Source organism: Nelumbo nucifera, chromosome 1 (assembly GCF_055504915.1).
Source record: "Nelumbo nucifera cultivar China Antique chromosome 1, China Antique-T2T, whole genome shotgun sequence".
Lineage (NCBI taxonomy): Eukaryota > Viridiplantae > Streptophyta > Magnoliopsida > Proteales > Nelumbonaceae > Nelumbo > Nelumbo nucifera.
The window spans coordinates 3,230,172-3,252,231 of NC_142649.1; the positions used below are offsets into that span (position 1 = coordinate 3,230,172).

The 22,060-nt window shown below is 39.7% G+C and overlaps 2 protein-coding genes and 1 pseudogene across 6 annotated transcripts in view; 2 read left to right on the forward strand and 1 right to left on the reverse strand.

The window, feature by feature from the left end:
- The first annotated feature begins 533 nt into the window (after positions 1 to 533).
- LOC104605281 (protein HEADING DATE 3A) lies at positions 534 to 6,479 on the forward strand. The gene is made up of 4 exons (XM_010269987.3): positions 534 to 841; positions 1,283 to 1,344; positions 2,664 to 2,704; positions 4,531 to 6,479. Exons 1-4 carry the CDS (start codon positions 644 to 646, stop codon positions 4,752 to 4,754), a joined length of 525 nt encoding a protein of 174 aa, XP_010268289.1. The 5' UTR covers positions 534 to 643; the 3' UTR covers positions 4,755 to 6,479.
- Positions 6,360 to 22,060, reverse strand: part of LOC104605280 (cell division cycle protein 48-related / CDC48-like protein) — a 71,438-nt gene continuing 55,737 nt past the window's right edge. For all 5 annotated transcript variants that reach the window (XM_088894998.1, XM_019199082.2, XM_019199083.2 and 2 more), the window contains one exon: positions 6,360 to 6,914. In XM_088894998.1, coding sequence (XP_088751124.1) covers positions 6,490 to 6,914 — 425 coding nt within the window. In that variant the 3' untranslated portion in view covers positions 6,360 to 6,489. The remainder of the gene's footprint in view (positions 6,915 to 22,060) is intronic.
- Positions 6,921 to 22,060, forward strand: LOC148802851 (granule-bound starch synthase 2, chloroplastic/amyloplastic pseudogene; annotated as a pseudogene).

Here is a 22,060-nt window from a genome sequence, read left to right on the forward strand (position 1 = left end):
CACTACAAGTATGTGTTTGTAGATGTATATATATGTGTGCATATAATTGGGCTGGGAGCAAACCAGATTCAAACTATCTAAGAGATAGGTCCGAGCCCAACCCAAAAATAAAAAACCCAAACTTTTGGGCCCATACCCAACTGCAAGATAAAAAAAATCCAAGCTCTATAAAACAGAGTAGTAATGAGAAGATGGTATGGTGATTGGTGAAGTACAAAGTTATTTTTCTAGTTTCCTTTTATGGGAAAACTTTGGTCGAACCTGAAATATCCATTTGAGAATTGAGATACAATGCTACGACAAAAGGTGTTGAAGAACGCAATAATCTAATTTTCATGTTGTACGTGAGTTTTGGATTTTTTTGACAGACTGCGAAATATCATCCCGCAACAAGTACCAACTTGCTTTTTTAAGTTGGGAAGGGAAAATTAGAAAGGAGAAAAGAAAAAAAAAACTAATTTGAATTTCTTCTCAACCATCAATACCCATTTGAATTTCTTCTCTCAAATTAAGAAAAACTAATAATAAATGAATAGAAAAGAGGTGAAAGGAGAAAAGGAGAAAAGAAAAACCCAGTTGATGGTAGTTTATATAATGGTACCCTTTGGGGTGAGTTGGGGTTGAATTATACTTGTTCATCACCATGCCTAGAGAGAGGGATCCTCTGGTGGTAGGTCGGGTGATAGGGGATGTCTTAGACCACTTCAACAAGTCCATATCCCTTAGGGTGACCTACAACTCTAGGGACGTTACTAATGGATGTGAGTTTAAACCCTCCCTAGTGATCAATCAACCAAGGGTTGAAATTGGAGGCGATGACCTTAGGACCTTTTACACACTCGTAAGCCCAAATCATACTCTTCTCTTCTCTTTATGTTTGATTGTTATTTTTATTAGTTTTTCTATATTATTTATAAATTCTTCACAGCTTCTTTCCTCCACAGTCCACATAGCTGGTGTGGTGTGTTTAAACAACCTAACCATTTGTTGAATCTTAAGTTAATTTCTTTTCTCTTTTTCTTGAGCTGTTTCTGTGACTGACCAGAAAATTACTGTCGAATATATATTATTCCAAGTAAAATTCTAGGAGTCCGGATCTCTTGAAAGCAAAAACTGGAAACAGGGCATCCATCTACACATCAGAAATATATACATGTCCCATATGTGTATGTTAAATTCATGAGAAGACATGTTTCAAAGTGTTTACAAGGTTTTTGCTTTGAGGAGATCCCATCACAAATTCTATGCAGTGCAACAATTAAATGTTTTCATTCTCTTGCAGGTTATGGTCGATCCTGATGCTCCAAGCCCAAGTAATCCAAACCTAAAAGAATATCTTCACTGGTTTGCTCTCTCTCTCTCTCTCTATTTCTGAGACTACTCTCTCTGAGTTTTTTACCTTTGATTTCAAGTGGTGAATCATTTTCCTTTGAAAACGACAAATGGGAAACAGTACAAAGTACGTTCAACAAGGTTCCGTAGATGTAAATCATTAAAAAGAGTGGCTAACCAATGAGTGGCGTTCTAACTGAGTAAAGAATTGATGATATGTGTGTATCCAATGGAGAAATTGAAGCCATGGAAACCTTCTCTGCATCCTCTAGTCTAACGAGAGGACTGATACAAAAAAGTACAGAAAAGACCAGAACATTGTGCTGCTTTTCTCTCTTGTTTTGTCTTTTCTTCCTACTAGCTTTAAGTTCTAAGTTTTGAAGCCTTTCTACTTTATTGTCCTTTGATACCCGAAGAGGATTTCAGGTTGAAATTTGCTGCATAAAATTTACTAGCTCAAGACTGCAATTGCATTGCTCCATCCGCTAAAATTTCTTTCTTAACAAGATTTCTCAAGTCTGTATTAATTTGTCAAAACTTTAAAATTTTCACAGTAGCTCGGTGCAGTGAAATCAATGAGTAGTCACTTGCTTGAAGGCGCATGAAGAACCAAATCACCAATGGAGGAAATAAGATTTCGTTGCCTAAAAAAAGAAAACACTAAGAAATTTGCATCCTTGTGTTCATTACTTTCTGGCCGAAAACTTCATAAAACTTACAGTATTTTGTTTTAGAATATATTGCAACAATCAGTAAGAGCTTATGTTATTATCCATGGCAAAAGCTGCCGAAACTCGAATGGCAACATCTAGCTAGTAGCTGTAGGGCATGGACATGTTTTTTGGGTAGAGATACAGGGCATCGATGTGGAAAGGGCAAAATATCAGGTCCAACTATTTTCACAGCCGGAAAGAGTGGTTCTATTCAAACTCTGTTCATTTTTCGGGAATATACTTTGAAAATATTTACTCGGGTAATTGCATTTATTCATATTCTTTTTTGTTTAATTTATTTGGATAAATGTATCTTGTGGGGGAATTTTTGACCATTTTAATCCCACTACTTAAAAAAGCTCAGCCTACCTAATTTGAGAAAGGAGAAAACCAATTTTGCTGAGAGTCCCACATGTTTCTGAAATATCTGAAATAAGAATATGGGTAAGTTGAGAAAATGTTTTTTAACAAATTTTGTGTACTTCCTCAAGAATTCCTCGTTTCTCTCTTGTTTTCTACCAAACCAAAAAACCTTGCTTAGATCAAGAAAATTAGGGATGATTCATTTTATTTCTCACTCACACCTTTAAAATTTATTTGCCTCCACATGACTTTCAGGTTGGTGACAGACATCCCTGCAACTACTGGGGCAAGTTTCGGTGAGTATTTCTTTACAGCGCTAGGCCCTCTACTTATATTTAGGTTTTATTTTGTTTCTCTCCATTCATTAGAATCCCTCATCAGTTATGAGCTTATGACCCTTTTTTTGGCCTTTTGGTAGTTTTTCTCCTAAGATCTTTTGTTAGATTTATTAATGCATGTCTTGCTAACATCTGGGGGAGCTATTTGCTGGATGAAGTAATTTAGAACTTTCCCTCAACTTATTCTTCTTTCTTATTAAGCTTCTCTCAACTTTATAACTTATTAATTTTCTATCAAACCAAATATAGCCTTGGTCTACGCATGTTACATCCATTACGATAAACGCTATACAAATTCATATCCTTTGACCAAAATTTTGAATAATTAAGATTGGCATATATAACTCTGAATCCTTTAGTTTATTTCTTTTCGTTTCCCACTCAAACAAATTAGTTTATTCAAATAAAACTTTGGATAAAAGTAAGATTTTTTGTGGATTAAGACTTGAAAATTATATCCAAATGAAAAGGTGAAATTCCATGTAACATTCAAGGGGGTAGACAATCAAAATGCTAATTGCTTTTGCTTTAGAAGACAATCATTCACATTGAAAAACACCCTCCGAATAGTCTGTTCTCACGAAGTTCGAATCTGCTTGTACTCACCTAGGGATGGCAATTTTCCCTATCCTCGACAAGAACCCAACTTCCCCGACCCCATGGGTCGGGGATGGAGATTGTTTTGGCGGGGCGGGGATAGGGACAGGGATTAATAGGAATCCCCGATCAGGGTTGGGGTCAGGGATGGGGATTGAGGTCCCCGCCCCACCCCGATCCCAATGATATATACATACATACATACATACATATATATTAAATGTTATTTATATTAAAAATATATATATATATATATATATATATATATATTATTTCTATAATATATTATTATATACATCAAAACATTATTTATAATTTAAATTACTTATTTATTTTAAGTAAATTTATTTTTCAAAAAATACTGTTATCTAAAAAAATTTTGGGGATTCGGGTCCCTACAAGGAACCCATCCCCGTCGGAGAACAGGGGTGAAGGACAAATTTTATTCCTGATGGGAATCAGGGACGGGGATGAAGGTTAATTTCAGAATTGGGGTTGGAGACGGGAAATATGATCCCCACCCCAAACCCGCCCCGTTACCATTCCTATACCCACCACCACCATGTTGTGGAATTTCATCAAATGGTATTTTTCTTTTTCTAGTGACTCCTTAGAGAGGATTAATTTTATAGATTTGACTTGATATTTGGCCCATTTCATAGTTTCCTATTTAGTCTCAACCAATTAGCATGTCCGATGTGCATGCGATATAGAGAAAATGTCTACAAATCATATTTTTGTAGTGCAGTCCCCGTGAAGGGGCCTTCTTTGGAGCCCAACCCAATTATTCACTGTGTGTGTTTGTTAGGTGATCAATGATCTATATATTGGTGATTGGACCGGATGTCACCCTAAATAAAGTCTTTAATAAAAGGGACGAAGAACCAGATATTCATGCTAAAGAAAGTCTTTAACAGAAGCGACGAAGAAATACATGATACTAGAAAAATTTATAACCAATCGATAGTGTCATAATTCATAAAAGTGGTAATCAATCAGGTGGCATTTATCAAAATTCACTCAGACGAGGATGATTGGTCAAAGTTCTTCTAGTATTATGTCTTTTCACAGCATATTATAGAATTTTTAAAGGAACAATAAGATATCTGAGTTGTTTTTCCTTCCTCTTCTAGTGAAGCCCTAGGATCTGAAAAAAAATTATCTGCCTTTGTTGTGATTCCTATCAGGGCAAGAGATCGTCTGCTATGAGAGCCCACGTCCAACCATCGGGATACACCGGTTTGTTTTTGTACTTTTCCGGCAACTGGGTAGACAAACGGTGTATGCTCCTGGATGGCGTCAAAATTTCAACACCAGAGACTTTGCTGAGCTTTATAATCTGGGATTACCAGTGGCTGCTGTTTATTATAACTGCCAGAGGGAGAGTGGTTCCGGTGGAAGAAGACGATGAAGTTAGAAGCTATTTACATAGCTTATTCTCATCATGACATTATATTAGAAGCTATTTATGAGACAAATAGATGTATGGAGACTCTAGAAGCAGTTATTTATGAGACAAATAGATGTAGTTAGAAGCTATTTACATAGCTTATTCTCATCATGACATTATATTCTGCTTCCTGTTTTGTATTTTGGTTTCTTATAGGGCTTTAAAGTATGCAAATGTGATAGGTCTCTATCTTGTTATTAGAAAAAGAAAAATTAAGATATCATAGCAATTGCCCCGAGTTCATTTTGAAAGCTATGGATACACTAGTTTTTTACATACTTTCCTTTGAAAGCCTTACTGGTTGAATTCAGAATTCACTTTTATATACAGATACAGAAAGTCATGACCTTAGATGTATTACAGTGGCCCCACCAAAAAGTCACTTCATCTAATTCAAGGTGGAGAGTGGAGACATGGCAACAAATCAAAAGCTTTGATTTAGTTGTTTCAGGGCTACACTGTCGTAGCAAATGCGAGTTTTTGGACATTTACCCCTGTTCTGTTTTGTGTAATTTATCTGGGTAAATGTATCTTGTGGGGGCATTTTTTACCATTTTTTTTCATTTATCCTAACTCAGCTTACCCAAGCCTGAGAAGGATATTACTTACCCATGTAAATGACACTTAAAATTTCAATTTTGCCATGGATCCCACATGTTTCTGAAATAATAACATAGGTAGTTTGGTTAATGGGAACCACTATCTCATTGACCTCCCTTCAAAATCCCAAAAATAAATGGGACCAAAAAAAAATACTAGAAAAAAAATCATATCACTAAGCATTGAAGAAAAAAAAGCAAGTCATGACTAGGAAACCTCTACAGATGACGCAACCAAAAATGTAAAAAATGAAATGCTAATTTAGACCCCACCCATTGGCAATTACTAATGCAACTTTCAAAGCAGACGAGGGGGGCAAGAGAAGGCCATCTACCTCTTCTAGCAAAAACATATTATCTCATCTTGCCATATGCCATATGCCATATTTCGTCCAGAAGCACTGTGCCAATCAAGCAAATGCTCATTGAGTCAACGGACGTGTTAAAAGTTAGGCCAGAAAGTTCGCCATGCCATATAATTTCTTTTAGGATTGTATTCAAATAAAAATAATTTTAGAATAAGAATAGAATTTCTATTACTTGATAGTTTCCCAAGTTTTTCTTGGACAAACGGAATAGGATCATTGGATAATGATGATGATGATATTGATGACAACGAGGAGGGACGAGGACGAGGTTTTTCTTGGACAGGTCAAGTGCTAAGCCCAAACTAGTAGACCAGTTGATCCATAATCCAAACGTCCATTAAATATGATATCTTAATACTGATATTTTCATGCACAAAAAAAAAAAAATCAATTCCTTGTCCAAACAAATTTTAGTGAACAATTCATTGCGGCACATTTTGTTTATTTAATGTACTAAAGAATGTGTAATACCGACAAAGAATGTGCACATCTAAGTCAGCATCAGCCTATCCCCGGGGTTCAGATTCTATGGTGTTCTTTGAGCATTTTACTATGCCAAACATCAGCCAAGAAATAGAGTTTCCGCAAATAACAAAAAATTTTGAAGAATGCAATGCTTTAATTGCCTACCAACTAATCTCGCAAGGAAAAATCAAAATTCCGAAATTATACAAAGGGTTAAATTTTGAAAAAAAAAAGCAAAAAAAAAAAAGAAGAAACGGATTAGGATCAGAAATTCACCTCGTTGTCGGCAAACCTCAACAAAAATTTCAAAATTAAAGGCTTGTGAGCTTCCCTGACCTCCTTCCATTTGATTTCAATCACACCTTTCATGACACGTGAGTAAAGCCTTTCAAGTTGTGGGACACCGTAGTCTTTGGTGAGCTCTACCAAGCGCTGTTTGGCAGACTCAACTTGACCAGAAAATTCTCCATCGGACATTAAGACATCTTCCAGTGATTTCTTTGTGGGGGTGTGATCAGAAGCATTTCCAGAAGTTCCTAGTTCCTCGTCAGCAGTAAGATTATCTGCCCTCTCCGAAGCCACACCATTTGACTCGGGTTCTTGAGATTGTGCCGTCTGAGACAATGCCAGCTTTGTTGGTGCTGATTCTGCAGTTCTTGACTCCTCTTCTGCAGTTGAACCTGAACCCCCTACAGATTCAAATAAACAGTTGAGAACTGCAACGGGATATCAACAACGACAATAATAATAATAATTTGGAAGATAGTAACTATTGAATCTTGGCATATAATAGTACTATGATGCATGTGCATGTACACAATACAGAATGCCATGGCATCCAACAGAAAAATTTTGGCTGTTTGGAAGCTTCCTGTGCATGACAAATTATCCCATTCAGTTCCTAGCTTGTCTTTTTAACTGAAAGAATATTGGATGCAAATACTCTTCTACCCCACACCCATGGTAACATGTCATGGGCAGGAAGCTCCCAAACAGCCAAAGTTTACCTGCATCCAACCATGTTCAAAGAGACGAATAGTGGAATGTCAGTACTCATTATGCGACCTTTGTATACAAATACAATGGGAAATGGATTAGTGCTCCACTGCCCACAGCCCACTAACCAATCTTTCATGTAAAATTGGGCTGCTTATGTCTGAAGAAAAAATTCAGTCCAAGGGAATGATACATGCACAATAACACACTTAAAAAAAAACAGCAATGCATGATCCATAAGCCGCTAAGTATGTGATTTGGTGCCACTTGGCATGTATACATTGGAACCATCCATCACATATATGTCTAACGCATACCACAACGAACTATTGACCCAAAAACAATCCTGCAGAGTGGCGATATCTACCAGTTAATTTGAGCTTTCTATTCTATTTTATATAATTCATGGCCATGGACCAAGTCATGGAACAGGTTCCCCATAAATGAAAAGATGCAATGAGAGAGAGAGACACGCAAACATACAAAAATAATTGACTGTAAAATGTCAGAACCTGCCATCTAGTCAAATGATAATACCAAACAACCAAGTGAATTTCCAAGAGTTTTCCATCCTTCTAGAATCTCAAGAAACTGAGGTTCAAAAAATTTATCACAGAAAATTCTCCTCAATGGTCAGTCAAAAAAGCAACCTTCAATTACACTTAAATGGCTGTGTTCATATTGCATTTTAAATATTTCCTATATTACTGGGTTTGATCAATAAAAAAAAATGGCATATTTTGCCAAGTCAAGTACAGAAAACAATTGTAGATATTAGGACTTCAATTAAATCAGGCAAGGATAAAAGTATCACAAAAAAAGGGGGGGAACAAACACAGTTGGTACACATCTACTTGGATTTTCAATATTCAAAATTAAGTTTCACAGCCAATGGAACAATCCAAAGGATTCCAAAGTTAAGTACAAAAGCCAGAGAACTCGATTGAATCATTTACTCCGAAGAAAGGATGAATTGAGAAAGCATAACAACATCCATGGTGTAACTTGCACAGAAATGGGTTGTGAAGTCAACCCAACTACAACTCAGAGACTTGGTTCAATCTAACTTGCACAGGTATAAGTTGAATTAGTCAAATTTGGCAGAGCCAAGTAGCAATTACAGCAAACTAAATTGCTAGTAATATTTTTTTTTATCGATAACAGAAATCTTTATAATGAATAATACTTGCTAGTAATATTGAAACAGTAAATTCACATGAGATTCATCCTAGGAGCCAAATTCTATTCTGTTTCCTTAGTATTTTCCTTGAACAAAGATATATGAAAGTCAGGTTTGGGTTGTGTTGGGTTCAGTTGGCTTGACCAGGCAAGTATAAAATTGTGTTGAGGTATACCAACTTCAACACAACATAATTCATGGAAAACCAATGCAATTCAACCTATTTTCTGGTCAGCTTCAAGTTGAGCCCAACTTTACATCACTTGGTCAAGCCAGCTCTAGGTTGAACCTACCCAAGTTGCACACCTACATAAACTTACACTCAAAAGTATTTGGGAATAAATTTTGAAGATTCTAGTTATTAAATGGCTTTAAAATGTTTACGACTGAGGAAAGCATGCAAGGCAGTTTTGGAAAAATGAACAATGTTGAATTCTGAGAATGTGTGATGTGTATCCAAGATCCTATAAGCAAAGCTCCAGATATAGTAAAATCCTTCCATGATCTTGTTGCGTTTAGTTATGTGCATGTTCCGAGGGAATCTCTCCCTCAATTAATAACAAAACAATATATATGTCAATGCATTCAGGCAAGGTAGAAGCAGATTGTCTGCATCCCTTAATCCATAGAAAAATAAGGAAAGGTGTGTCACATTGATGAGTCAGCTAGAAGCTTCATCTATAATCCCAATGAATCTGGATACAAAATGGAAGAATTATGTTCCAATGGCTGTTTCACAGCTAAATTCTATGATGCTTTCACAAGGAATCAGGTGGAGTTTGAAGTGAACCAGTGTGAAAACAAGAGAAGAAGAAATGCAAGAGAAGAGATTTCAGGAATGGGGCAGCAGAAAAGTCTCTGTCCAGCCCTAATTTGATATTTAAATGAATGTTCAAAAGTATGAGAAAGTACAAGATTGACCCTCTTTAGGCAGCAGCAAATAAAAGGTTTAAATACATTCCAACAAGAAACAAAAAGAATATGAATAACAGCAATACATGTTACATCCCAGCCCATATGATATTAAGCATCACAACACTCCCCCTCAAGCTGAGAATAGATATCTATCATTCTTGGTATGCTCACAATTCAAGAAATATTTTCTTAAGCAAGCCTTTGGTAGACATCAGTTATCTGCTTCCTAGAAGGCAGGTAGGCTATACACAATTCTCCAGAGATAATTCTTTCCCTTTACAAAATGTCTATCAATCTCAATGTGCTTGGTCCTATAATGCTGAACAGGGTTGTTTGTCATATTGATTGCCACTTGTTATTTATTTATTTTTGATCAGCAAGAAGGATTTTTACTAATTTAATAACAGATTACAGTACTTCCCCGAGTATAACAAAAATTGAAAGTTCCCATCAAACAAGTATCGTTAACCCTCTTTTTTAATACAGCCAGTTATAATTTTGCCCAATAGAGAGAATGCTTATCAACTCCCTCTTTTGCTAGGATATCTGCCAATCCATTTGCTGTCCTTTTAGTCCACCCAAAAGTAGAGTTGAAACCCCTATTGAGTCAATCTCCCTGAAAGCAAATCTATACCAATGTTTTAAAACGCTGAGGCGTGACGCGAGGCGTTCCACTACCTAGAGGCGTGAGGCGTAATTCAGAATGCAAGAGGCGTAAGCCTCCCGAACACAAGGAGGCGTAAGCCTTCTTAAGAGGAGGGGGGGTTAGGAGGAGGATGAAGATGAAGGGGGGATCTCATTTTTTCTTTATCTTTAATAAAAATCTTTTATATTAAGAAGAATAAAGATGCATAACAGTAGTTCAAAGGGTGGGTCTTGTTGAAGCAAAGGTGAGCGAGCGAAGCGGAGCAAGACCCCCCTAACTCAGAAAAACAAATTGGTCTGCATCGAAAAGGGGGCGAAGTCCCCCAGCCGAAGGGGCAGGGGGCAAACCATTTTCTTTCCCCTTATCTTTTCTTCCCTTCCCTTTTCTTTTCTTTCCTTTTCTCTTTTTTTCTTCTCTTTCCTTTCCTTTTTTTCTTTTTTCTTTTTTTTTTTCCTGGATTTTCATATCAGGTGTGCATGAGGCACAAGAGGCGTACACCTCTAGCACGCCTCATGAAAAAAGCGCAAGAGGCATACGCCTCAGAGGTATCAGCGCCTCTGGCATACGCCTCAAGGCGTTTTGGGAGCGCCTTGCCTGGAGGCCTCCAGGCGTACGCCTCCCACGCCTTTTAAAACACTGATCTATACTTCCATGGTGCTAATTTTACTTGCTTTGCCCAAGAGATGACCAAAAGTGAGTCCCCTTGCAGGAGTGCCAATATCACTGCCTGAACCGAGTCTGCATACCCAATTGGTCCTGAGAACAGCGCCATGATTTCTCCATGATGGTTTCTGAATACTCCCCCTATTCCAGCCCTCCCTGGGTTTGCAAGGGAGCTACCATCAAAGTTCAGCTTCAATTTGTTTGGTTCTGGTGGTTTCCAATCCATTTTGATAATTTCTTTGTGCAAATCCATTTGTGACACTTCCTTCCATTTCCTTATTATGTCATTTGTTGAAACAACTTTGAAGAAATCTACTGTTTTTACCCAGTCAGCAGATCTGATTTTTATTGTTTCAATTACTTCCTCCTCAGATCTGTGCTCTTTTCAATGAAAGTCCTTTTGATTTCTTTCTTCCTAAATGGTCCAAACTACAGCTGCTCTTGTTACCCTCCATAAACATTTTGCCCTTTTTTTCTGTTGCCACAGAAAATTGGAACTAAATAGGCTGACCAAAACTTGTGGGGGATCCCATCTGCATCCAAAGAGTGAGGAAAAGTAATCCCAAATAGAGGATGCAAACATGAGGAGAGAGGCACTTGGTTGGCCTTCTTTTCTGTAGTAAATCATAGGTGTTAATCTTTCCAAGGAACACTCCCCAACAAAGAATCTGCACTTTGGGAGGGATTGGCTTACACCAAATTTCTTTCACCATAAAGTTCTCTCCCATAGGATCTAAAATGGTTAGGATGTTAAAGAAGGAAGCACATGAGAACAAGCCATCCAGAGAGGGAGACCAAACTCTACTGTCCATTGAACTTTGATCCAAGAATACCTTTTCCAACTTTGATAGCAGAACTAGGGAATCACACTCAATGTCTGTTATGGACACACCGATCGGCAGCGCACTGCGGCGCAGTCATAGGCAGCAGCACGCACAGCAGCACGCGCCGCCCGACAGCGCGCAGCACGCACCGTCCGGCAGCACGCAGCACGCAGCACGCACCGCACGACAGCAGAACTAGGCAGCAGCACGCACTGCACGGCAGCAGCACGCATCGCACGGCAGCAGCACCACGAGACGGGTGCACCGCCCGGCAGCAGCAGTAGGGCGGGGCCCACATGACAGCTCATCAGGGTGGGTCCACACTTATTTTACAACATCAGCTCTGCCCGCCAACTCGCCGCCAGCTACACCATTCCTCATCCCTTATCCTTATCCCTTATCTTATCCTTATCCTTATCTTATCTTATCTTAAGTAAGAGTTGTGTTACCATTAGGAGTTTGAGTTTAAGTTGGATTACCCTAGCCTAGCCGAATCCAACAAGGAATTTGCTTCTGCAATCTCCTATTTAAGGAGCTACGAGTTGAAATAAAGTATTCAGTTTTCCAGTCAAGAAAAGAGTGAGGAGAGTTCGGGTGGTCTCTTGGACAAATCACCCCAAGGGAGAGTTCAGGTGGTCTCTTGGACAAATCACCCATTCAGTTTCTGCAATAGGGTCTGCATGCAAGGGAAGGCGCAAGGGAAAGCAGGGCTTTCTCCCTGTGGACCGACCCGTGACGAGATCCTACGCGCGGGCCCATAACATTTGGTATCAGAGCCAAACGTCACGGGCGATATGAAGCAGCTATCATCCAAGGTCAACGAGCTGGAACATAGGCTAGCAAAAACCAACATGGAGGTTCGTGAAGTCAAGGAAGATGTCCGGGAGCTGCGACGCCACCTGGAAGCATTCCTCTCCAACAAAGAAAGGAGTTCTGAGGGAATCGCCAACACAAACAGTCGCCATCCGGACTGGGCAGAGGCATCCAGCGAACAACAGATCGCTGCCCCTACAGCCACAGTTATTACCAAGAATCAGCGCACGGAGGATGAGACTGTAAAGTCTCCTCCTTTGGCCGGGGACAATGTCACGAACATTATATTGGTACCTACAGAATGCGCTCCTTTGTCGAAGACAGGTGGACTTGGCGATGTTGCTAGGGCTTTACCGAAGGCTTTGGCTCGGCGTGAACATAGAGTTATGGTTGTGGCACCACGGTATGATAACTATGCAGAAGCCCAAGAAACAGGAGTGCGCAAGAGATATAAGGTGGATGGGCAGGATATGGAGGTAACTTTCTTTCAAGCTTATATTGATGGCATGGATTTTGTGTTCATGGACAGCCCTATGTTTCGCAACATTGAGAAAAATATATATGGGGGAGGCCGAGGGGATATTTAAAACGCATGGTTCGCTTCTGTAAGGCTGCTCTTAAGGTTCTCTTCTGTAAGTATACCCGGTGCGTTCCTGTGATCCACAACATAGCACACCGGGGTCGTGGTCCAGTACGCGATTTTTGTTATGTGGATCTTCCACAAAACTACTTCAAACTATATGACCCAGGAGGTGGGGAACACTTCAATATCCTTGCAGCTGGCCTGGAAGCAGTAGATCGTGTAGTCACTGTAAGCCAGGGTTACGCCTGGGAGCTGAAAACTAAAGAAGGTGGCTGGGGTCTGCATCAAATAATAAATGAGTGTGATTGGAAGCTGAAGGGCATCGTGAATGGGATTGATGCAAAGGAATGGAACCCACAGTTGGATGTTTACCTGGCATCTGATGGCTACACCGATTACTCTAGGGAGACTCTTCAGACTGGCAAGCCTCAATGCAAAGCAAATCTACAAAGGGAGCTTGGTCTTCCTCTTCGGGAGAATGTCCCTCTGATTGGGTATTGGCAGGCTTGACCATTAGAGTTGATCTCATTGCTGAGTCCATTCCTTGGATGGTGGACCAGGATGTGCAACTAGTCGTGTTGGGCACTGGGAGACCTGACTGGGAACAGCTTCTCAGACATTTTGAGAGTCAACACCATGACAAAGTCAGGGGTTGGGTCGGTTTCTCTGTGAAAATGGCTCATCGAATAACCGCTGGTGCGGACATCCTACTCATGCCTTCTAGATTTGTGCCATGTGGACTGAACCAGCTTTATGCACTGAGCTACGGGGCAGTCCCTGTTGTTCATGCTGTTGGTGGACTGAGAGATAGTGTGTAGCCGTTTGATCCATTGGCAGAGTTCCAAGCCACATATCCGGAATTCGAGCTTGAGGACAAGCTCGTGGTCCAGGAGGGGTGTGATGTTATGGACACACCGACCGGCAGCACACTGCGGCGCAGTCATAGGCAACAGTACGCCCGGCAGCGCCGCACAGCAGCACGTGCCGCCCGACAGCGCGCAACACGCACCGCCTGGCAGCACACAGCACGCACCGCCCGGCAGCGCGCAAGAGCAGCACGCACCGCCTGGCAGCACGCACCGCCCGGCTGCGCGCAAGGCAGCGCCGCACAGCAGCACTAGGCAGCAGCACCACGAGACGTGTGCACCGCCCGACAGCAGTAGTAGGGCAGGGCCCACATGACAGCTCATTAGGGTGGGTCCACACTTATCTTACTACATCAGCTCTGCCCACCAACTTGCCGCCAGTTACACCATTCCTCATCCCTTATCCTTATCCCTTATCTTATCTTATCCTTATCCTTATCTTATCTTAAGTAAGAGTTGTGTTACCATTAGGAGTAGGTAATTAGGAGTTTGAGTTTAAGTTGGATTACCCTAGCCTAGCCGAATCCAACAAGGAATTTGCTTCTGTAATCTCCTATTTAAGGAGCTACGAGTTGAAATAAAGTATTCAGTTTTCCAGTCAAGAAAAGAGTGAGGAGAGTTCGGGTGGTCTCTTGGACAAATCACCCATTCAGTTTCCGCAATAGGGTCTGCACGCAAGGGAAAGCGCAAGGGAAAGCAGGGCTTTCTCCCCGTGGACCGACCCGTAACGAGATCCTACGCGCGGGCCCATAACAATGTCTCTCAAACCTCTTTTAAAACCCAAGTCCCAATTTAAACAAAGTTCTGAAATTGAACCAAACCTGGCAACAGGCTCAACCATATAGTCTGACAAAGTATAGAGAACAGGGAACTGTTGTTTCAAGGGTGAGTCCCCTATCCAGAGGTCTTCCCAAACTAGGACTTTGTTTCCACCTCCCACATTGCAACGGATAAAATTAAGGAAGGATGAAAGTACCTCAAAAATTGCTTTCCAAGGGGAGATTGAAGCTGCTTGAGGTGCTAGTTTTGCGTCCCAGCCATTGTCCGCTACACCATGGATGCTTTCAATGACCTTGTGCCATAACCTTTCTCCTTCAAGGGGAAATCTCCACAACCATTTTCCTAGAAGAGACATGTTCCTCTTAACCAAATTCCCTAAACCTAGTCCTCCTTGATCCTTAGTTTTACACACTTGTTCCCATTTCACCAAATGATCTTTCTTTTCATCTTCTGGTTCCCACAGAAAATCCCTCATTATTTTTTCCAATTGTGTTGCAATTTTTACCGAAATTTTAAAGGTGGACAGGTAGTAGGTGGGTAAGTTGGCTAGAGTGGATTTGATCAAAGTAATCCCCCCCTCCCATAGAGATGTAGCTTCTTTTCCACATGGCTAACTTCCTAGCAAATATTTCTAATATTGATTTCCAAAAGCTATCTACTCTCGATTCCCCCCCCCCCAAAAGGCATGCCAAGCTAATCTAAGAGCCAATTCTTTACCTCACAGTCTAGTATTCCAGTCTCTTCCACTTCCAAGTTCACACCTGCAACACAACTCTTTTCCCAATTAACTCTTTAAACTTGAAGTTCTCTGAAAATAGTCAACTAGGGCTTTCAAGTTTCTCAAGATGGATTCCAAGCACTCCTCACAAAAAATGATTATATCAACAAATTGCAAATGTGTCACCCAAATCTGATTTCTTCCTACCCTCCATCCTCTAATCCGACTTTCCAGATCAGCCTGCTTAGTACCTCAACAACAAGGGTGAAAAGGAATGGGGAGATGGGATCACCTTGCCTTAGTCCTCTTTTTGCTGGAAAGAAGGCTTTGGCCACTTCATTGATTAGTATAGAAAAATCAGCCAAACTAATACAGCCTTTAATCCACTTTCTCCATTTTCCTCCCAACCCAACTCTTTCCAGCAAACCCAAAAGAAAGGACCAATCTACCATATCATAGGCTTTTCCTAGATCTAATTTACAGATTAAACCTTTAGCTCCTTGTTTTTTCTTTTTTTTTTTTTCCACGCATTCATTTGCCACAAGAATCTGGTCAATTATTTGTCTCCCTTCTACAAATGCTCCTTGATTTTGTGAGATTACCAGGGGCAAGATACTCTTGAATCTTCCTGCCAGGACTTTAGCAATTATTTTGTACAAACTGCCTACTAGACTTATTGGCTTATAATCCTTTCGAGATTTATCTTATTTCTTCTTGGGCAGTAGAGCAACAAAGGTTGCATTTGCACCTTGTGAAATTCTCCCTTTTGTGTGGAATTCAGCAAAAACCCCCATCAAATCTGATTTTATGATTTCCCAGCAATCCTGATAGAATGCCATTGAAAAGACATCAAGTCCAGGGGCTTTCGACCCCTCCATTGAAAAAATTGCCTCATGAACCTCTTCCACACTAAATTGCTTTTCTAGGGTGGCTACTTGTGGCTACTTCCTTTCACCTGATGTGGAAAAAATTGACTTAAAGTGATCCACAAATGTCTTTAGTCTTAACAATTTCTTCCTCTGAAGTTAACACTCGGCCTTCCAACTCAACACTCGAAATCAGATTTTTTCTTCTTCTTCCATTTTCAACTGAGTAAAAAAAATTTGTATTACCATCACCCTCCATAAGCCACTTACATCTCAATTTTTGCCTCCAAGAAATTTCCTCCTTCCTCAACAATTCCTCTAATTCAACCTTTAGGCACCATCTTTCTGCTCTTTCCTCCTCATTACACTCTTTGTGGGCTTCCTTTTGATCTAACTCTTCAATCCTCTTAGCAATTAAGTCCTTTCTTTCTTCTCCCAAATTCTTCTTTGTTCCAATCCTTTATCCTTTCTTTCAGCCTCTTCAATATTTTCATGAATCTCACCCCTCTATTATCGACATTGATCCCGTCTTCCATCCACCACTCCCTTATTTTTTCAATTAACTTTGGAAGGCATTTCTAGCCACGTGTGGGGCCCCCGAGGGGGATGCTCTTGGTTGAGACTCAAAGGACAATTGTCAGAGGTTACTCTAGGGAGTGCTTTCAAGACTAAGTTTCCCCAAAGTTCTTCTCAAGCAATGGAATAAAGGAATCTATCTAGTTTAGAACAAACTTGGTTTTCTTGAAAGTTGGACCAGGTAAAAGAGGCTTGCAAAAGACATGGTTCTTTTAGCTCTAGGGACTCTACCAATCCGGATCCAGTAAAGTTTCAAAGGGCCATCAATCTGAAATTCTTAATTTCCAACAGAATCCAGATCCATAACAATTCATCCACACCATTTACCCTATAGTTTTTTTGGTAATAAATAAAAACATAAATTCTCATTAAATAAAAGAAGTTTGATGAGGCATCACCAAATAAAAGATGTCAAAACAATAGAAAATTCAAAATACATAAAACCCTCAAGCAACCCCAACAGCTCCCATTTCTAGGAGCCCCTATCCAGATCCAAAAGGCCAACCACAAAATCTTCAAACTAATAACCAAAGCTCATATAAATAACAATACCCACTTATTCCAAAATCTACTTAAACAAAACCGTTAGCTTACCACCAAAAACAAACTCAGAAATTGCCTACTGGACCCCACCTACAAGATCACACGAACCATTAATTCACAAACTCAACATCATCTTTGGCTTGAGTGTAAGCACCTCAGCTTCTCAAACTAATCTTCCTAGATTTCTAACCTTCATATAGGCCCAACCCCGAACAATCCCCCTTTTAGCCTGGCAAAAACTTTCACAACCTGAATAGCTTTTTTTTTTGACCTTTGAACTGTCTAACAGCATTAGGGTTCGATTTGTCTTCCATGCTTGCTAAATTCTCAGATCTAGCAAAACCCCTTAAATTTTCCACAGCAACATTATTCATGCAGGAATCACTTTCATTTTGCTCATTTTCCATAGTCAAAACTCAAACAAGAATGCTATTCATGCTAGATTTGTTGGACAAGCACCAGATCTAGCAAGGCCATTGCCCTACACTGCTTCAGCAATAGAGTGCAGTACCTAGTTGTAGGCCAATGAGCATCACAATATGCTTCAACTTCTAATGAATGTTTTAAAATGTGGAGGTGAGACACGAGGTGTTCCACTACCTGCAGGCATGAGGTGTAGTTTAGAATGTAAAAGGCATAAGCCTCCCGAACATAAGGAGGCATAAACCTCCTTAAGAGGGGGGGAATGAGGACGGGGGGGGGGGGGGGGAGGATAAGGAAGAGGAGGCATTGTTCTAAAAGTGCAAGGCGCAAAAAAAGCGCAAGGGGCATTTTGTGCCCAAGATGCAAAAATGAAAAAAAAGTAAGATAAAATATGCAAAAAATAAAAAATAAAATGCATAAACATAACATGTAAAGCATATTTAAAAATAAAGTCGAGCGTAACATATAAAACATATTCAAGCATGTAAACTCCCACTCTCTATTTTTTCCCCAATTGCATTACTTCCAATACCTAATGTGATGTTAAACATCATGCATTCCTGATTTTACAAGTTGCCTTTCCACCAGGCCTCTCGAGGCAAGACCTAACAAGTCCATATTAAGGTCTTAAATTCTTAATCCCTATAAAAAAAAAAGATTTTAAAATTTTAATTGTCCTTTAAAAACATCTTTTATTAGGATGAATGAATGAGAAAACAAATAGGGGGTTAGGCATAAAAAAAAAAAACAGAAAAAAATGCACAAATTTTCAAAAGGTGCATGTTAGATGAAGTGCAAGGAGCACCAGATGTGCACCATTTGAAAGTATTGCACCTCACATGTGCACTTAGGCATGCCTTTTAAATTACTAGGTGGGGCATGTGGTGTACACCTCAAGCACAGTTCATGCAAAAGGCATATGAGGCATACACCTCTTGCACCTTGCGTACACCTCAAAGGTATCAATACCTCTAGCATATGCCTCAAGGCACTTTGGGGGCACCTCGCCTAGAGTCGCACCTCCAAGCATATGCCTCTCACACCTTTTAAAACATTGCTTCTAATTTATCATGTTACTTGAACAATAACCCTTTCTCTAGGAGCATGCATAGGCTGGCTAACAATATGCACTTTATATGCATTATACAATCTAATGAGAGAAATAGAAGCTTACCTACCAGTCTATGATACCTCTTTTTATCAGTGTATAGCCCCATCATCATCTTCTTGCAACCCATGGTTCTGCTCAATAAGGATATCACCTTCCCTACTCCCCATTTCTAAAGCATACTTTGGCATATATCTCCCTTTACTAGACTTTAGTACCTCTATTTCAAGAAAATACCTTAGAGGGCCTATGTCCTTGATCTAAAATTTTGAGGCAAGATGTTGGAAGTGATATTTCCTCGTGTTCATTCAAAACCAAATGTACAATGTATGTTATCCTTATTGCTAATAAAATGAGGCTTTTCTTTATGAGGCAGTCTATTTATGTTGTATTAGCTTCTAATTGAAAGGTCCCCAGGTAATATTGTAAGGCATTCAAATGATAAGTGAGACTTATTATGGGAGATCTGGATGATCCAGTTCCTTATATTTATAACCATGAAATATCCTAGAGGGGAGTCTAGGAACTCACATGGTCAGCATATGAATGGTTTCCATAAGATGGTGTGGTGTGATATCAAATGATAAGTGAGATTTATCATGAGAGATCTGGATGATCCAGTTCCCTATATTTATAAGCATGAAATATCCTAGAGGTGAGTCTAGGAACTCACATGGTCAGCATATGAATGGTTTGCATAAGATGGTGTGGTGTGATATCAACAATTGGAGTGAGACTCTAGATTTGGGTGTGTATCCTTTCAACCATGCAAAAACTTCCAAAAACTAACATAACAATGATTTTCTGCCTTCTAAAATGTTTAGTGAAGCTTCTCAAAATTCTTTGGATCCTTGCAGCTAACACTGATCCTTTCTAGCATCAAAACCGCAATCTTCTTAAAGGTCTGATCCACAAATTCCTCTCCATCCATACAAACAACACCCCCTACAGCTTTAGAAGACCTACATTGTCTTGAACAGCCTCTGAACTTAAATTAAATTCAGCTGCAACACAATTCAAATTATCTTTCTCCCTGCCCTTATACTTCTCCTCCAGCTCCTCAAATGTTTTCCTTGCAATCTCCCCCAAGGAGAAACAGACCCAAAGATTTACTCACCAGCACTATCTCCAAACATTTGATCTTTCAGTAACATGAGTCTCATCACTAAATACATCTCCCTCCGAATCAGAACCATCATTGCTTCATCTTTATTCAGCATCTTCTTGTAATGGTTTAGTTCTGTAATTTCTTTTTCTTTTATGAACTTTTGAACATGGAATTCCATGACCTTCTCTCCCTTGATCACTACCCACTTCCTCCACACTACTCATTACCTTCTCAATCATAACTTTCTCACCTCCCCCTCCTCATTAAATCCTAACAAAGTCTTAAGACGCATAAAGTTAATAATCTCATGCCTTTGATTAGATTCAGCTACGACCAGTGTTTCAAAAGCGCAAGGCAAGGCAGACACCTTTTTGAAGTAAGGCACAAAAATACAAAAATGCCAAAAAAAACAATAAACATAATATTAATAAAAATATAAACTTGAATTTTAAAATCAATATTTAAAAAAACCTATGATCTAAAATTAAAATACAAACATAACATGTAAAGTGTACTGAAATGAAAATTTAAAAATAAAATCAAACATATAAAACATTTTCAAGCATGTAAAACCCACAATTTCCCTTTTTTCCTCAATTGCATTACTTCAAATAGCTAATGTGATGTAACAAATCTTACATTCTTGATTCTATGAGCTGCCTTTACACCAAGCCCCTCGAGGCAAGCCCAAACAAGTCCATGTTAAGGTCTTAAATCCTTAATCCTTACACAAAAAAAAAAAAGATTTTATAATTTTAATTACCTTTTAAGAAGATTTTTACTAGAATGAATGAACAACATTAGCAAATAGGGGGTTCTCAGAACTCTAGTGAGCAAGCGAAGTGAGTGAAAGGCACATTAGGTGCACCCATGGGCTGAAGCGCAAGGTGCACTAGGCACACCAGGAGCACGCCTTTCGAAAGTGCTACCCTAGGGCCTAGGTGAGGCGCATACCATAAAATGTGCCTCGCCTAAGAGACTAGGTGTGCCTTTTAAATCACTGCCTACAATACCCTCCCACACACACACACACACACACCAATAACATAAGATTCCTCTTCCACTCTCGCCTGAGTGCCTAAGCATGCCTTTTAAATCACTAGTTTACCAGTATCTCGCAAGGGATAAGTTGGTTAACCGGGTAATTGACCAACTTCCCTGTGTTCTTATGCCACTATAATGGGTCCTATGGTAAACATATTTTTCAAAGAGTATCAGTTGCTCGGGTAACCGATACCCACCTGGAGGGTGGATAAGTTGCTTACCTGGCCACCAAAAACACTAATCCCTTCCATCACTCTCTTTACCTAGGTAAGTGAATACATAGAAGAACGCTGGCAACAAAGTTACTCAAGTAACTTTTGCCTGAGAAACACTTGCCCGAGTAAACTCACTTACCCAGGAAAGCGAAAACAAACAGGGCCTAAATCAGTACTTACACATACTAAAACAAACAATATTTTTTTTGATCAATTACAATAAGCTTTATCAATGAGTATGTTTTGTGAAACTTTAATTACAAAAGGGGGAGGGAAACTATCTTAACTCCCCAACAACAAAAGAACAAAGAAAGAAGCTAAAAATTAGCCCAAAATAGAGATTCCCTAAATGCCCCTTGCTTGGCTAACCCATCAGCCATTGAGTTAGCACTTCTCTTCACCCAGCTGTACTTCACCTCAATATCCCTACTCAGCCATTTAAATTTTTTCTTTTCATTGCTGTAGCTCCACAAACCACTGTTGTCTCCCTTCAGCCACCTAATTACCACCTCCCGAGTCCCCTTCAAGGACCAAGCATCTGATGTTGAATTCTCTTGCTCTTTGGATTCCTTCCAGAACTGCTAGAATCTCAGCCCTAAGAGAGTCACCCTCTCCAATTGGGCCTGAGAACATTACAGTAATAACCCCATCCTCATTCCTGAACACTCCCCCAATCCCAGACGGCCCTGGATTCCTTAAGCTACTACCATAAGCAACTCAGTATGAGATTAGTGATCTTCTGCCTTCTAGTACAGTTTTTTCTCACTAGAACTATAGCAGATCAGGATCAATGATCTGCAGAGTGTTGAAGAAGCTCATCGTATCTTTGATTGTTGCCTGGTTTTAGATGGTTTTTGGAGAACTAATCCAATGTTAGTTTGAGCTCAAGAATTTGGAATTTCCAATAAGCCAAGAAAACCAGAAATTTTCTAGGCTATCTCTTGGAAATTCCAACAAGGTTTCCAAGG

Bases quoted from the DNA above. Each gene is read 5' to 3' on its own strand.
- LOC104605281 (XM_010269987.3), top strand. From the start codon at position 644: ATGCCTAGAGAGAGGGATCCTCTGGTGGTAGGTCGGGTGATAGGGGAT. The intron at 1,345-2,663 runs GTTTGCTCTCTC...CATGACTTTCAG, and splicing joins CTAAAAGAATATCTTCACTG to GTTGGTGACAGACATCCCTG. The intron at 2,705-4,530 runs GTGAGTATTTCT...GATTCCTATCAG, and splicing joins AACTACTGGGGCAAGTTTCG to GGCAAGAGATCGTCTGCTAT.